At 32.5% G+C, this 15,739-nt stretch overlaps 3 protein-coding genes across 6 annotated transcripts; all 3 read right to left on the bottom strand.

Annotated features, from left to right (window-relative positions):
- Positions 1-341: 341 nt before the first annotated feature.
- Positions 342-1,651, bottom strand: LOC111901507 (60S acidic ribosomal protein P2). 2 transcript variants are annotated; one of them, XM_023897374.3, is made up of 5 exons: positions 1,497-1,512; positions 1,108-1,199; positions 946-1,033; positions 642-874; positions 342-539 (listed from the first exon to the last, which is right to left on the bottom strand). In XM_023897374.3, exons 3-5 carry the CDS (start codon positions 956-958, stop codon positions 513-515), a joined length of 273 nt encoding a protein of 90 aa, XP_023753142.1. In that variant the 5' UTR covers positions 959-1,033; positions 1,108-1,199; positions 1,497-1,512; the 3' UTR covers positions 342-512. The 2 variants fall into 2 exon arrangements, with proteins under 2 accessions (XP_023753142.1, XP_023753141.1); XM_023897373.3 differs by lacking the exon at positions 946-1,033 and having other exon boundaries at positions 1,497-1,651.
- A 1,574-nt stretch (positions 1,652-3,225) lies between these two features.
- On the bottom strand, positions 3,226-6,123 carry LOC111901418 (probable nucleolar protein 5-2). The gene is made up of 9 exons (XM_023897265.3): positions 5,981-6,123; positions 5,744-5,844; positions 5,616-5,657; positions 5,255-5,434; positions 4,993-5,157; positions 4,687-4,887; positions 4,108-4,605; positions 3,897-4,031; positions 3,226-3,815 (listed from the first exon to the last, which is right to left on the bottom strand). The coding sequence occupies exons 2-9, from the start codon at positions 5,819-5,821 to the stop codon at positions 3,393-3,395; spliced, it is 1,722 nt and encodes a 573-aa protein (XP_023753033.1). The 5' UTR covers positions 5,822-5,844; positions 5,981-6,123; the 3' UTR covers positions 3,226-3,392.
- Positions 6,124-9,458: 3,335 nt separating this feature from the next.
- LOC111901417 (flagellar radial spoke protein 5) lies at positions 9,459-12,416 on the bottom strand. Of its 3 annotated transcripts, none has more exons than XM_052768582.1 (9): positions 11,955-12,416; positions 11,086-11,170; positions 10,868-10,984; positions 10,722-10,786; positions 10,538-10,626; positions 10,358-10,437; positions 10,149-10,260; positions 9,916-10,035; positions 9,459-9,808 (listed from the first exon to the last, which is right to left on the bottom strand). In XM_052768582.1, the coding sequence occupies exons 1-9, from the start codon at positions 12,289-12,291 to the stop codon at positions 9,623-9,625; spliced, it is 1,191 nt and encodes a 396-aa protein (XP_052624542.1). In that variant the 5' UTR covers positions 12,292-12,416; the 3' UTR covers positions 9,459-9,622. The 3 variants fall into 3 exon arrangements, with proteins under 3 accessions (XP_052624542.1, XP_023753032.1, XP_052624543.1); XM_023897264.3 differs by lacking the exon at positions 11,955-12,416 and adding an exon at positions 11,288-11,926; XM_052768583.1 differs by lacking the exon at positions 11,955-12,416 and adding an exon at positions 11,332-11,537.
- Between the last annotated feature and the right edge of the window lie 3,323 nt (positions 12,417-15,739).

Here is a 15,739-nt window from a genome sequence, read left to right as displayed (position 1 = left end):
TTATCCTTATGTGAGTTTATAGGTGTTATAAGGACAAGGATATAAACATAATTACAAATGTTTATAAGGATATAGACTAAATTCTCTTTATTTTATACAATGTGGTGTGAAAAAGGTTTAATCCTTGTCCTTCTTACATGAATGTTTGTAGACTTAATTAAGGATTATACTTATGTGAGTTTATAGGTGTTATAAGGATAAAAATGCAATTTCAAATTTTACAAGGATATAAACATAATTACAAAATTCTCTTTATTTTATACAATGTGGTGTGAAAAAGGTTTAATCCTTTTCCTTCTTACATAAATGTTTGTAGACTTAATTAAACATTATCATCCAAATTAACAAAAGTAAAGGTCATATAAAACTATGTTAAAAAACATTTGATGTATAAAAACTAAAAAGAAACTTTTGCAAGGTCTTACAAAATTCTTCATTTGAAGATGACACTAACAAAATACTACCAAAAAATCATATCCAAAAACCACAAAAGAACATGCTTCATACCATCCTCAGTCAAACAAACTGAATCCCATATCCTGCAAAAAAATATGAAAAAAAAAAGATAGTAAAAAACATGCAACCATAAAAAAACAGTTTAAAAACAAACAACGAAGATCAATGGGTATAAAAGAGCTTACATCATCGGACTCTTCTTTCTCTGCAGCTTTCTCCTCTTTCTTTGGCTCAGCTGCAGCAGCTGCAGCTGGTGCAGCACCACCACCACCTGTGGCGGCAACTGCAACACCACCACCGCCACCTGAAGGAACTGAAGCCAACTTCTCCCTTCCAGATGCAATCAATTCGGTGATATCTTTATCCTTAATCTCCGACAAGAGTAATTCAATTCTATCTTCATCAGCATCAGCTCCAACTGCATTAGTGAATATGATCGTTATATTTGCAATTAAGCAAATCTTACAGCTTATGAAGTTCAGGGCTTACATGGATGCAACATGGCACTTTAATTAGAAATCTCATAATTCATATTGCAAGGGCATCAGAACAAGTAACTTGAATCAGGAGTATCTCACTGATTATTAAAAAGTTTAATTCAGTTATGGAATACAATCAATATTCGTAATCATGAAAGTAAAAAAATTATACCTGAACCGAGGATTTTCTTCAAATCTTCAGCGGAGGGAGATGTGTTACCTCCCAACAAGGCCAACAAATATGCAGCGATAACCTTCATATTGCTGAAAAGACACCGTAAAAAGAATTAAAAAAAATTATTGTAAATTCCTACTAAAATCATTTACGACGTCTAACATTTCATCTTAAACACCTACACAAACAGAATTTCAATCCAGAAAAAACAGCTTAGAATCTCAATAAATAGCAAATCATAGGATTTCGGGAAGGGATTGATAAAGGACAAAAAAAATGGCCGGATCACTAAAATTAATTTTCTCATTTGTTACGACATTGACATGTTTTCCTCTAAATCGATCAGTTACATGATTCTGATATGCAGATAGGAAAGAAGAAGGTACCAGTGAAATGTGCGGCAGCCGGAGCTCTGTTACGTTTCGATGGTTTCTGCGTTAGGGTACAGTGGCCGGCGCAAAACCCTAACCGTATTTATAATAGTTCAAGAGTCGTCTTCTGTAATATGTGCATTCGTTCGTGGGCTTCGTCCAAAAGCTCCAGTCTATGTCACCTTGTGTGGGCCTTGACTGTGACATAGTTTGTCTCTCTAAAAAATTCTAAAAAATAATAATAAATGTTAAAAGGATAGAAGATAACATGGAGACCTTTTTGCTTCGTTTTAACTTCATGATAACTAATGCCAAATAAATAAAAAATTGTTATAAATATTTGAGTATTTAATTATATTTTTCTATTAAGATTCTTGCAACTCTAGTGATTTTCTAAAAAAATGTTGAGCCTACAAATCTTCATATTCTAATAAACTAGTTGTAAGACTCATGTATTATATGGGTTAATTTATATATAGATAAAGGTTAAATTATTTAAGAACTTTGAATTTTTAAGAAAAACAATAAATTATTATAATATAAATATTTTTTATCTTTTAAATTAAAACAAATAATTTAAATAAATAAAATAAATTGATGAGTTTTAATTTTAAGAATTTTAAATTTAAAAGGATAAGTTCATTAATGAAATTGATATCCATTTATTACTATATTTATTGCAATTTTTACATTAAAATATTATGTGAAAGTTAATAAAATAGAAAAACTCATAAACTAGTGGAAAAATAATTAATTCAAAATAACTACACAATGACATTTGGCAAAGTGAATAAAACTGTGACAAGTAGCAAAAAAACCTTGATTTATTAGAGATGATGAATAAGTTTATTCCCCTATTGACAAATGTCACAATATTAGAAATCATCATTAATATTATATGCCACCTATCATGGCACATATCAACTTATTAATTCTCTATTTTAAATTTTTAATTTTAAATCTCATTTTAATTACATTAAATTAATAATTTATTCTTCATTTTAAATTTCACACTAATTATATTAAATTAATAACATTAGAATAAAAAATAAAATAAAATTAATATATATTATAATGTGATATAATTTCATGTATTTATTTAAATCAACGATTATAATTTTATATAACTAAAAAAATATCTCTTAATTAGTAATTTATTTAAAATAATTTATTTGAAATAATTAATTAAAATTTTAAATGTTACTGTAAAAATTTAATTAATTTATAACCGTGATGGTTATCAGAGGTTATAAACTAGTAAATAAATAATAAATAAATAAAAATGGTATCTAAGGTATCACATTACACCCATCAAAAGATAACCTTAGTAAGAAGTAAATCTCAAAACACAAATGATTAAGAAAGTGTGCATTTTTTAACCCGAGATCTTGATTTTATATTTCACTCTTTAAGTGTTTAGACTTCCATTGTGAGAGAGACTTATGAACATGTAAAACACTTCGATAAAACAAAAGAAATAAAGCATGTGTCACGTTTGTATAGAGCAATATCATCAACGATGATGTTAATAATCATAGGTATTAATGAAAGACATCGCTAAGAAAATTGGAGCTGAAACCACAAAAGGATGATATATAAGAATCCAAGAGCATTAGTATCTCATCGCCCTAATTTTATATATCAAACCCTCCTACTAACATATAAAGCCATTTGAATCTTGACTAGTAGATGATGATAAATAAAGAGACAAAAGCATTTCCTACAAAGACTATAACACCACATGTTAAAAATCCATCCATCTGCTGCCACTTTGCAGGAAAGGCAAAACCAACATTACCACAATAAGGGCAAATAACAACGTTCTACAAACATCCACATCCACATTAAACCTGTTTTGTTTTTTCTCAAAATTTTCCAAACTCTTCTATTTAAACCTTAACACTCTTACTACTACTCTTCTACCTTCTTCTTTTTCTTATCTTTCTTCTTACTTCCCTTTTCAGTTTCTCCTTCAGTTTCACCATGTTTTCTCTTCTTTTTCTTCTTCCCTTCAACCTCAACATTCTCCTCTTCCTTCTCCACTTCATCATCACCATCTTTCTTTTTCTTTTTCTTTTTATCTTTCTTTTTATCACCATCTTCCTCATTCACCACCACCACCACTTCATCAGCATCATCACCACCCTTCTTTTTCTTCTTCTTTTTGTCTTTCTTTCCATCACTGCCCTCCACTTCATCTTCAACACCCTCCTCCTTCTTTTTCTTCTTCTTTTTATCTTTCTTTCCCTCATCAATGGCTGCCACCATCTCTTCATCTTCCTCAGCCTCTGCTTCCATCCTCCCAAGAACAGAATCTGCTGCCACATTATAAGTCTGCAATACATAACATAACATTAATTTTTTAAAATATAACAAAAAAGATCAACAAAAATACAATCAAAGCAAAAAGAGCACCTTTGCAGGAGTGATCATAGCTCCATCTCCTTTCTTGAGATCCTTATTATAAACCTCAATCTTAGGCTTCCCTTTAGTTGATCCAGCAGACTTCCCAAGTTCTCGCCCTTCAAGACTTCTCAATCTAGCTTCAAGCTAAAACCAATAATAATAATAATAAAAAAAGTCAACAAACATTCCACCAAAAAAGTCAAACATCACATAACAATACCTTGAGACGATTCTCCATTCCCATAGAATTATCTTGACTATCTCCAAGAGCATCATATCGAATTGCTAAAGCTGTTTTAGCAGCAAGAGAACGTGAAATCTTTCCCTTATGTTTTGGTGCAGCTTGACCTATTAAACTTGCATGATAAATAAGACCATATTTAGGTGTTGCATGTTTTGTCTTCAAAGCCCTAAAAAGAGCCTTTTCAGCTCCAAGAATCTGAACTGTACTTCCAGGCTGTTTTGCAAGATTCAACAAACTACCACCATGAGCAATCAATCGAGCTCCAACAAGCTCTCCAACAATGGCAGTTAAATTAGGGGCAATTGTATTCATCCTGCTCTTCAAATAATCATAAAGTTGAGCTCTGTATTCTGAAAGAGACAACACTTGGTCACATAAGTCCTTGATGTTGACCAAGTCAAGGTCACTCACTTCAGTTCCCATGGAAACCACAGCTGCCTCTTTTAGTTCTGTCTCCACCTCTTCTTGTAGTATCTGTAAAAAAAAGGGGGGGTTATAAGTAAGTTTATAAGTATGGGAACAAGAAAGGACAAAAAGGGTATAAATGTAATTTACCCCAGAGAAATCAAGTTTTGCAGCATTTGTGCGATAACCCATGAGTTTGACTGCCTTGGCATATAAGATATTGTCTTGTACGATTTTAGCAAGTTCTGGAAAATGCCATCCATACCATTCACGCACCCTCATTGCATAGGTGTTGAGCTCTTTATCAAGATCATCTAACAAGCCAATAGCTTGAATGATCATGGTGTCCACCTGGATCATTTTTTAGAAAAACAAGATGTTCAGAAACATGTTCATAGTTCATGCATGGAAGATAAAATCAAAATATGAAGTTATGAAGAAGAAGAAGAAACTTACTTTGTCTGGGCTGAACTTAAGTTTGTATCTAGACAAACTGTGAGATAAACCCAAGCTCATTGGGGCTAAATCTTGTGCGCCTAAACCGGTTATAAGTTCTGTCAATTGACTTCTGACTCCTCTCATAAGTTCCATGACAGTGTGGTTGTGAACACATTCGATTTGCTACAAAAGTGGATTGTTTGAGATCAAATTCAAATATACGGAAATGAAGACAAGAAACATAATGATTACATTTTTTCGAAGGGAAAATACAACTTACTAGTTTTTCTTTGATGGCGTTTCCAAGTTTGGAGTCTGCAACAGCCAATGTCTCGCCATCACAATGAGAACGCAAGAACTTGCGCAGACCTTTGCTGGGTTTGCTGTCAATTAACAGGGTAGCTGCTGAGAGTGCTTCTGATGTGTTCTCAAACTTCGAAAAGGCTTTTAGCTTTACCACCTGTTGATAAATGAGCTCATAGGTATATGTTTTTGATATATATGGTAGATCAACGTATGACTAATTACTAAAAGCAAAACACAGATCCTGTCACTTCGTTTTCGACTGTATACAAAAACGTTGATTACATTGAGTAATCATGAAAAAAACAGAACGAATAATAACAATTTTAGAGTTCGACCTGTCTGGCTGCGTCTGCAGATGAGAAGTCCTTCCACAGATCCTATAAACAGACGTTGAAAACAATCAGAAACATATAAACACAGATATATAGCTATATCTACCCTTGAACCATATAAATGTACTCACATCAACTTTGGAGAGCTTTCCTTCATCCAATACTTTAAAAAGGGCAAAACCCGCGGGGGTTTCAAAAAGCACTAACATTTTCTTGATTCTTTCAGATTATCCTGAAAAACAAAACATAAATCAATTATTTCTTCTTCTATTTTTTTACTTCGACAGAAGGTTTAATCTTCAAGTAGCTACAAAGCCTGCAGACAGAGGCTGCTACCGGAAATTAACGAACCCTAGAAACCGCTTTACCTCCAAGGAGTTGCAGCCGCTTATGGAGGAGGTGGTGAAAGAGGCAGAGAATTAGGGTCTAGGGTTTAAAGAAGAGGAGACAGGGTACATGAGAGTAAGGTATAAATATGGCCCTCACTCTTATTTTATTTTATTTTATTTTGTAGACAAATTTCCATGAATAGTCCATGTGATTTAAGAAAATAACAAAATTAGGATAATAGCAATGATTTACAAATATCAACCGTTTATATACAGTAACATGTCGCCTATATCTTATAAGTGCACCATAAAAATTTCAAAACAAATTTTCAGTCCAAACAATTATGTATAATGGAGACCGACGAAAATAGGTTTTGAAAGTCTATCTTAAAAATTAATATAAATAAAAACTATAAAAAAATTATACAAAAGATAAAAAAGATAACCTTAAAATACGGGAAGGGAATAAAATCGTAATTTATAAGATAAATTATAAAATTATGAAAAATATTAAATATAAAAATAAAATAAAAAACATATAAATATAAAAGTCTATTATAACTAGACAATATCATTATGTACAAAAAGATTTCTTTTACATCTTGATATTATATGTTGTAAAACTTGTAACGTGATATGATTTTAATCGTTTTCGGTCTGAAAATAAACAAGCAAGTAATTTATAGACACATGACCGACAATAAAAATTAGTAATTATAATGTTAATAATAAAAAATGAGAAATTTATAAATTTAGCTAAAAATGTTAATGACTTTTAAAAAAAATATATAGCAAAAAAATAATGTTTTTTCTCGAAAATAGTCACTAAATCGCAAGTGAGTAGCCATACCTGTGATTTTATACATCCTAGCTGCGATTTCTATCACTAGGGTTGTGATTTGGACCCATTTTAGGCCACTACACCAAAATTATATATATCCTAATTTTTCAAGATAACCCTCATTTTTTTTTAGATAGAAACTAAACGAATTCCTTACGTGTTATGCAGATACAAAATATTTTATATCGGGTTAAAATAGGAAACATTTCATAACTTTTTCTATTTATAAGTAAGGGATTCTTTTGTTACTCTCACAATCGATGTGGGATGTAGACATTTTAATAAAATCATTTCTTTATTTGTCAATAATTATATTTTGTTAAATAACATATTAGGTAAATAAAATAAATAAATAAATAAATGTTATCCAAAAATTTTAGTGTTCAGTAATTTCATTTTTCAATAATCCTATAAGTTGGTATCCAAAAAAAATAAATGTTTATTGAATAACTTTTTTATTAAATCTCAAAATCATAAATCTAGGAAAACTACGTAATATAGAAAGTTCGTTTATATGTATTTTCATGATTCAAAAATTCACTAAATAAAATAAATTTATTTATAAAATATAATCGAATATACATTTTTTGCTTATAAATCAAAAGGATTTTTTCAAATCGTAATAATTTTATGTTGGTTAGATGTTTTTGTTATCAATTAAATAATGATTTCAAACTAAATTAATAAGTTTATCTTAAATATTATCATTATGTAGACATATGATAATAAAGACATATTTTATAAGGTTGGTACTCAAAATTATATTCGTTACGGTGTTATTTTTTAAAATGGTTATCTTATTGTAGGGGTGTAAGTAAGCCGAGCTACTCGTGAGCTACTCGGGATCGACTCATTAAAAGCTCGACTCGAGATCGAATTAAACGAGCCTGAGCCGAGCTCGAGCCTAAATATGAGGCTCATTTATTAAACGAGCTCGAGCCGAGCTTCAGTTAGCTGGCCCGCGAGCCTAAACGAGCCTATATATATATATATATATATATATATATATATATATATACACACACACACACACACATACACCAAATTAGGCTCGATTAGGCTCGCGAGCCCACTGAATTGTTCACGAGCCGAGCCCGAGCTTCATTTTAAGGCTCGAATCGAGCTCGAGCTTCCTCAAAGTTAAACGAGCCGAGCTCGAGCTTGGTCAGGCTCGAGCTCGGCTCAGCTCGTTTACACCCCTATCTTATTGACAATAACATTAACATTTACATTATAATTTGGTGTTATTTTTTAAAATGGTTATCTTATTGACAATAACATTAACATTTACATCATAATTTTTACACTAAATTTATATACATAAAAAATAAAGTCAAGCACCATAGCTACAAAACATAAGTGTTTGGAGCAAAAATCACCATTCCTATACTAGATTTGTGTCAAAACTAGAAAATGTTGGTCACAGACTTGCCCACTTTGTTTCTTACATTAGAGGTCTCGGATTCTAATCCATGTATTGACAAATTTTATTAACTTGGAAATATTAAGGGGGTGTTTGGACTAGCTTTTTAGCTTATTGCTTATAGCTTATTTGTGGTGGGAATAAGCAATAAGCAATAAGCATGGGGTGAGATGCTTATTAAAATTAGCTTATTTAGCCTAATAAGCTGGATTTTATCCAAACACTCAAATTAGCTTATTGTGGGAATAAGCAATAAGCACCTATTTTTTTCCTATCCAAACACCCCCTAAGTTTTAACCATTAACCAACCCTTCAAAAAAAAAAAAAAAAAAAAAAAAAAAAAAACCTTGCAAGTGTTGCATGTTCCTTCGCGCTGCTGAAGCGTCCATGCACTTACCTTTGTAGACAATCTCATGTCCAATGCATTTTGTTGCAAATGAATAACAATATTGATGACTTTGTTTTATTATTGGTGATCTCCCTCTCTATGAACTTTTTTTCCCTACTATATTTCTTGGACATAACCCTTCAATTTTGACTAGTGGCTAACAAGGGACTATGATGCAACAATTGCATTAAGGGAACATTGTGTTGCATAGGTCGAGCTCAACTTGTGTTGAATCCTAAAGTATGTCCTTGAAATAGAGAATGAAGTCACGATCTGACAATTCGTCAAGCTCAAGTACCATTTTTACTACCAAAGCGTTCATGAACTTACTTTGCAAGCCATCATGCTCTTTAGACATAGTCTTTATCCTATTCTCAAATTAATTAGAAAGGTTGTCGATCATTGACTCAATCGTCATGGAAATCATGACATTCTCTTATGTAATCAATTCGATAGTTTCCTCCTCCTTGTCCATATGTACATTTGTCAAATGATTCCAAAAGAGGTCTCAAATCACTTCTAGATTTATGAATGGTTCTTTAGGGGGATTGAATCATGCTCACATACTTCCCCATTGTACCTTGGTGACAATTCCCCACCTTCCATCACGCAAATCTTCCTCCAAACATTTAAAGTCTGAACTAGGCTACACCGTTAATCACAAGGCTAAATTTCTAATTCATGGGATACTTGACCATCCGGTGTAAGTGTGTAACACTTTCGTGGCAAACTTGAGGTTAAATATACAAGAAAGCAATTGTAACACTTAGACAATGTAATACTCTTAAGTGATGTGTGGGCTTAGCCACCTTGGATCGAACCATGAACTTTAGGCAACTTTGAGCAGTAGCAATAGACAAGTGTATATAAAATTGAGGATTGTAATCACAAAGTTAGAATTTTCCACAGTCCATATTAAAACATATAGCTTGAAAAGAAACTTCTCCAAAAACAAATTTCTTATCTCCGTGTGTCTATAATTGTTCATTTGCATAATACAACAAATACTATATGTTCCTTGTGCTTCATTTACGCACGTCTATATTCATCTCCACAGTCACCAATCACTCTCATTAAATCTTTTCCCTTGCTTATCACTTCCCTGATGCTGCTGACATCTTCTTCATCAAGTTTAAGTGAAAACACAGCACTACAGTCCTTAATATGTTCAGATAACCCAAGTCTAACACCAACCATTGACCCTGCTACACTCGGCTGTAAATGTAATCCCCATGCACTTTCAGTAAATAAACCAATAAAAAAAATGCAATAATCTTTTATCTGATGAAATTAAAAATACAAAAAAAAAAAAGTGAGTTTACCTGATCTAATACAAACTTCACAGCAACAGTTGGAATTGTGACTCCATGTTTCAATGCCACCTGATTTAGTGTCTTGAGCAGAGCTTGAAACAGACTCCATCCACCCCATGCATCAACCATCTGGTATATGCATATTGTATTGAAACACCATTAGCCATAAAAAAAATAAAAAAATAAATAAAGATTATCCTTTTTTTTATATATATAATTTGGTGTTTATATTTGTAACATACCCTTTTGTACTTTTGAAGGGAAGGAGTGTTGAGGGGAGGTCCAGCAAATGGAATTGACAAATTGGTATCTAGAAACTTCTCAGATAATAATCCTCCCATCACTGTTCCATATCTGCAACACAAACACAACATTAGTCTATACACCATTGTGTGTGTGTGTGTGTGAGAGAGAGAGAGAGAGAGAGAGAGAGAGAGAGAGAGAGAGAGACGTTATGAGTTTTACTCCGGTGAGCTGGCAGAGTTCTGCCATTTTTTGTTGAGGTCGCATGTCCACAAGTGAATGTTGAACCTGATAATAGTAACAAATGGATAAGTAGTAAATATATGATGGAATTAAAAAAAAAAAAAAAAAAAGGTGTAGTTGCATACATATATTCAAATTATATTACCTGATTGCTAACAATTGGAATCCCGTTTTCCAGAATAATTTGTAACCTCTCTGTATCAAAGTTAGTCAAAGCTACAGTCTTGATCTTACCTGTAAACCAGAAGATGAAGTTATCCAGTCTTGTTGTATCAAGAACTTAATCAAAAGAAGAAGACAATTAATAATGAACAAGTAACAAGCCAAACCTTCGTCTTTCAAATCTGTAAGGTGTTTAAGGGCATCAAGATAGCCATTATTAGAGTAATCCCACCTGGTAGACACATTTCAAATTTCAAGTAAAGAACACATTTTTAATGAATTTGAAAGAATCAAGAGAGGATGGAATAGATACCAATGAAACTGAAGCATGTCCAAGGAAGCAACATCCATTCTTTTTCGTGAGATATCAATGTTTTTCCGGACATAACTGCTTGTCATTTTAACTGGGGGTGGGACCCACTTGGTTAAACTGAATATCAGTGTAAGAATATAAGATCATTAGGGAAGGATTAAGTCATTGATTAAACACCATGTCCAACAATAGTAAGCAAGTATAAGTGGATAACAAACCCTTTGACATTTTCTAAAAACTCAGGTGGACGTTCTCTGCGAACACGATTAATGAATATGCCATAAAGATCTTCTGCAGGCCCATCTGCCATATAAAAAAATAGTTGTAATCCAGAAAATTATAGTTATGCAAGCAAAACTAATAGAAAGAAGTAGGCAAAAATAGAGCATAACAAGATTATAATGACCAAAAAATTGTTACATATATCAGCCATATCAAAGGTGGAAAAACCAGCATCAGCATACTTGAGCATGGCATCAATGGCATTGTCCCTGTCAATTTTGCCCCATCCACCACTAGTTTGCCACATTCCATTAACTACACGGCAAATTTCTAAAGAATCTTTCCCATTCTTAACCACAGACACTTTCGTATCTTCTGTTAACACACAATGGACTGTTCTTGAGATTGATTTTCGAGTTTGAAATCCTCTATTGAACTTTGGTTTGATTGAATTCAAGGTGAAGTGAGTAAACGAGTGGTTTAACAGCTCTGTCATTTCGAAGAATTGAAAGAGGTAGCAAGAAAAATAATAACAACTCGTATGTGCGATGTGAGAAAGAAGTTGGGATAAATTTTAACAAAAAGATAAATCTTGGCGATGAGAATTGTTGATCGAGATGGTGCCACGTGGTTACTTCCAAAACACTCGCCTATCTGCTCTTTCGTTAGGGAAAGTACAGTAAATCAAACTTTTTTGTACACCGAGGGGAGAAGAAATTTTACTCGAACAGATTAGAAATTCAATTCCATTGTAGAAATCAATGTGGTAATGAAACTAAATAACAATTAGATTCATCGTATATAAGGTAATAAAAATAAAAACTAGGGTTTCAATGTAAAGTGAGATGGAATTCATGGATTTTACAGTGATCAGCCATGTCGAAAGTGGAAAGACCAGCATCGGCGTACTTGAGCATAGCGTCAACGGCACCATCACGGTCGATTCTGCCCCAACCGCCACTCGTTTGCCACATTCCGTTAAGTACTCTGCATATCTCCAGCGAATCATTCCCGTTCTTAACGGTGGTCACCAGCGGCTTCCGATTTCCGGCTGCGACTCCAACCGCCTCACATCGAACTTCACTCTTCCTTCCTCCAGTTCCGACGGTACGGCGAGAGTCCAGACTTCTCTGAACCTGAGGTTTGGATGAACCTAGACTGCTGAGATTGTAGAACGTACGGGTTAAAGTGGCTGACGCCATTTTTCTGTTGCGCAAAGAATTTGGATTGAAGCAGTCAAGCAAACACAGGGGGAGAAGATAACGTTAATTTGGCGCCCGACGCCACAAAAAAATTGAGTTACTTGACTTTGCGAGGTCCAGCATTTACTAAAAAAGTAATTTTTTTCTTTGTTTTTTTTTATATAAAAGGCTAGATAACGTGCTTTATCTTACGATCATTGGAATCCACGGGTTAACAAAATAAAAAATATTGAAAATTCAAAAGTGTAATGATTAATCATTTGGAAACATAGATTTATTTACAAAGTTAGATGTTTTGCAGTAAGTTTTTAATGATTAATTTTAATTAATTTGTAAAATAATTTGAATGTCTAAATGAACGATAAAACGAAAATTTTGAACAATGAAATGTACAATTGAATAAGTAAGTTGCTATTATGGGTATAAAGTAAAATGCATTGTCTATATTAGTAGCAAGAAATAGAAGATGCTATTATTTTTTAAGAAAGATATAGCGATGTGCGGCGGTTATTTCGGTGATTAGTTTTCTTTCTGCTGACTGTTTCGGGATAAAAATAGAAATGTGTTACTTTGGGTTACAAATAAAAATATGTTGTTATTTTGGGTTAAATATGAAAGTACAATACTATTTTTGGTTAAAAATAAAAATATGTTGTCATTCATAGCTATTTTCGGGATAAAAGTAGATGATAACCCTTGAAACCATAGTTAACATATTAAAAGAATTTTGATACCTCAAAAGCATAATCATTGATCATAAATTGTAAAAATTTATAGCATTTTAATGTAATATATAGTAATTTTTTTATTTTAGTGTGAATTATAACATTTTTTTTCATCTTAATGTCATCCATAGCATTTAACTTTCATGTTAATATCTACTGTAACATTGTTATTCTAAAATAAGTAGGAAGAAGTGAAAATTAAAGATTTAAAATGCAACCACTTGTAGGAAAACAAACATTCTTAATTCCCGACTACAAGAGAATGCGAAATGAATCAACAAATGCTTTTGACATATCAACTTGAAGTTCCATGTTATTTTGAATTGTATTCTACAAATTCACTATATTCACTGTGAATTATTCCATATTGATTTTAATAGTTGGTATTTCTCCAAAATCTTCATAGTAATAATCCTAAATTTCACTTAAAGATAAATTTGCAGTCTCTGGTTCAAGTGATGTTGGTTCCTTAATAATTGGTTCACAATTATTCCCAATAAACCCTTCATTTTTATTCCTTGAAAGAAACATCCACATCCTTTTTAACTTGTAAAATTAAACATCACTTCTCATTTATATTAAAAATAAACTGTATAAAATATGTTTTTTAGATTGTCAGCTTCTTATTGAAAAATTAATAGTCCATGTCGACTATGAGCTTAAAAAGCATTTGTGTTTAAATTGCTTAAGTTTAATTAGATTTTTTAACAACTCTAAACTAACTAAACCAAATAAGATTCAAATTAGTTGATTTTGGATTATTAGGTTTTGGGTTAATTGGTTTGATATATCGGATGAGACAAAAAAAAACATATCTCAAATGGAAAATATATAAACCAAAATTAAAAATAAAAAATAAAAAAAAAATTAAAAAGAAAACGTAATTTTTTTACTAAATGAGAAAAGAAACATTAAGAGCATATGGTATGGACAACTTAAAGTGGTGTTATAACAAGAAGCAATAAGATGAGGGGGTGGTGTTCATGGTGTTATAACACCATGTTAAGAGGAGAGAGATAGAGAGAGATAATTTGACAGTCAATAGGTGATCACGTTTCTTCTTGTCATGGAGACAACAAGATGCAACAAGAAAGAGGGTGGTGTTTTTGATGTTATAACGGCGTTATGGGCTGCCAACTCAGCAACAACAAGAAACAACACGACCTACACCGTATTGTCACGGACCAAGTTTCTGGAAAATTCTACAACCGTCTAATAAACTCCGGAACAATCAAGTATACTCGAGAAGTCTCCGAAGAGATCAGGAATGCTCTACGAGACCCTGGAAGATGCTAGAATATTGTATATGTCCGTGGAACAAAGGAGAACAATCCGAAATAATCAAGAGGACACTTGACGAAGCTAGAACGACCCGGAAGACTTTGGAAGGATCTAGAACACGCTAGATCATACAAGAACGATTTGGATAATGTCGGGACGACTTAGAGATTTCTAGAGCATCGTATACAAGTCTACCATATTCTAAAGTCTTGTAAAATCCATGTATATAACAGGAAGAGTCTAGATTAGTCATGAATGATCGGGACCTAGAAACTTCCATTTGAGGAGGTGTAAGGTTCCTATAAATAGGGGGAGGACTCATTTGTCCAAACCATCAAGAATTTGCCTTGTAAAGAAGTTAAGTTATATAATAGAAGCTTTATTGAAGTGTCCCTTGTCGTAACTCTTGCTTCCTAAGTTTGTTAGTACATCTAGATCGTCGAAGTTAGCCAGACTTAGTCGGAGAAGCACTAAGTGGCACACGATATTGACTAGTCTAAAAGAGTCATCTCGTGACAGTATGCTCTAATACATAAAATATTATATTCCACCAAAAATATTTTCTTCATTGATGGGTGCATTTGTTTTGAGAAGCAAGTTATGGTCAAATTAAGTAAAAAAAGACCTACAAACAAAGAATTAAAAATGTTCTTACTTGCAAATACCTACACATTTTTGTTTCTCCAGGTTTTTGATTGGGATGAAAAATACTTACAAAAATCACCATATCGACTTTCCATACCAGAATAACAAAACTTTTAACGATGGTGCAAGAACACCAGAATAATGATCATATAAAGGCTAAAAAAACTATCTCTTTCAATGATCAAGTTCATAAACACCACATAATTGAACAAAGTTGAATGTGCATACCATTTTTCAGTTGTTTCTTAAAGTTGGTGCTATTTAAAAGCACAAGAAACACAAAATGACAAAATTGATTTACCACAATTTTGTATTAAAGTTGAGTTTCTAGCTGAAGGTGAAAATTGGAGGCATCAAAAACTCGACTTTTGCTTGAGAATCGTCATCTCACATGACAAACACACCGATTTTTTGCATACACAAATATACACATACCTCAACAACTGTAAGTTACATACCAAAGGGAAAATTTAGAAATCAAGATTTGTATTAGCCAAAAGAACCAGAAACAACATATTTGAGGAGGCAAATGTACATAATGTATTACCTTGTCTATTATCTGTTGAGTAGGAGGGAGAAGCATACATGGTAGTATAATCAATTATATTTTCATTGTATAAAAGAGTTCTTAAAAACAAATCCAAAAATTATAAAAATAACTAATGGCGACTTCTCAAGTATGTCTAAAATAGAAGAAAAAACTCATAACCAGCAAGGTACCCAAATGTTCCATCAAGACACATTTTGACCGTAAACTAAACCATCAATTCCTCTTTCAATTAAAAGATCACCATAAA

The sequence above is a fragment of the Lactuca sativa genome, chromosome 2 (assembly GCF_002870075.4).
Source record: "Lactuca sativa cultivar Salinas chromosome 2, Lsat_Salinas_v11, whole genome shotgun sequence".
In the NCBI taxonomy this organism is placed as follows: Eukaryota; Viridiplantae; Streptophyta; class Magnoliopsida; order Asterales; family Asteraceae; genus Lactuca; species Lactuca sativa.
This window is presented reverse-complemented; position numbering and strand designations above follow the sequence as displayed.

Bases quoted from the DNA above. Each gene is read 5' to 3' on its own strand.
- LOC111901418 (XM_023897265.3), bottom strand. From the start codon at position 5,821: ATGTTAGTGCTTTTTGAAACCCCCGCGGGTTTTGCCCTTTTTAAAGTA. The intron at 4,606-4,686 runs GTAAATTACATT...TTTTTTTTACAG, and splicing joins CAAAACTTGATTTCTCTGGG to ATACTACAAGAAGAGGTGGA. The intron at 3,816-3,896 runs GTGCTCTTTTTG...TATGTATTGCAG, and splicing joins CTATGATCACTCCTGCAAAG to ACTTATAATGTGGCAGCAGA.
- LOC111901507 (XM_023897373.3), bottom strand. From the start codon at position 1,195: ATGAAGGTTATCGCTGCATATTTGTTGGCCTTGTTGGGAGGTAACACA. The intron at 875-1,107 runs GTATAATTTTTT...TCACTAATGCAG, and splicing joins GAAGAAAATCCTCGGTTCAG to TTGGAGCTGATGCTGATGAA. The intron at 540-641 runs GTAAGCTCTTTT...ATTTTTTTGCAG, and splicing joins AGAAAGAAGAGTCCGATGAT to GATATGGGATTCAGTTTGTT.
- LOC111901417 (XM_052768582.1), bottom strand. From the start codon at position 12,291: ATGGCGTCAGCCACTTTAACCCGTACGTTCTACAATCTCAGCAGTCTA. The intron at 11,171-11,954 runs GTAAAATCCATG...TTTATATGGCAG, and splicing joins TTTCGACATGGCTGATCACT to ATGGGCCTGCAGAAGATCTT. The intron at 10,438-10,537 runs GTAATATAATTT...TACTATTATCAG, and splicing joins TTCCAATTGTTAGCAATCAG to GTTCAACATTCACTTGTGGA.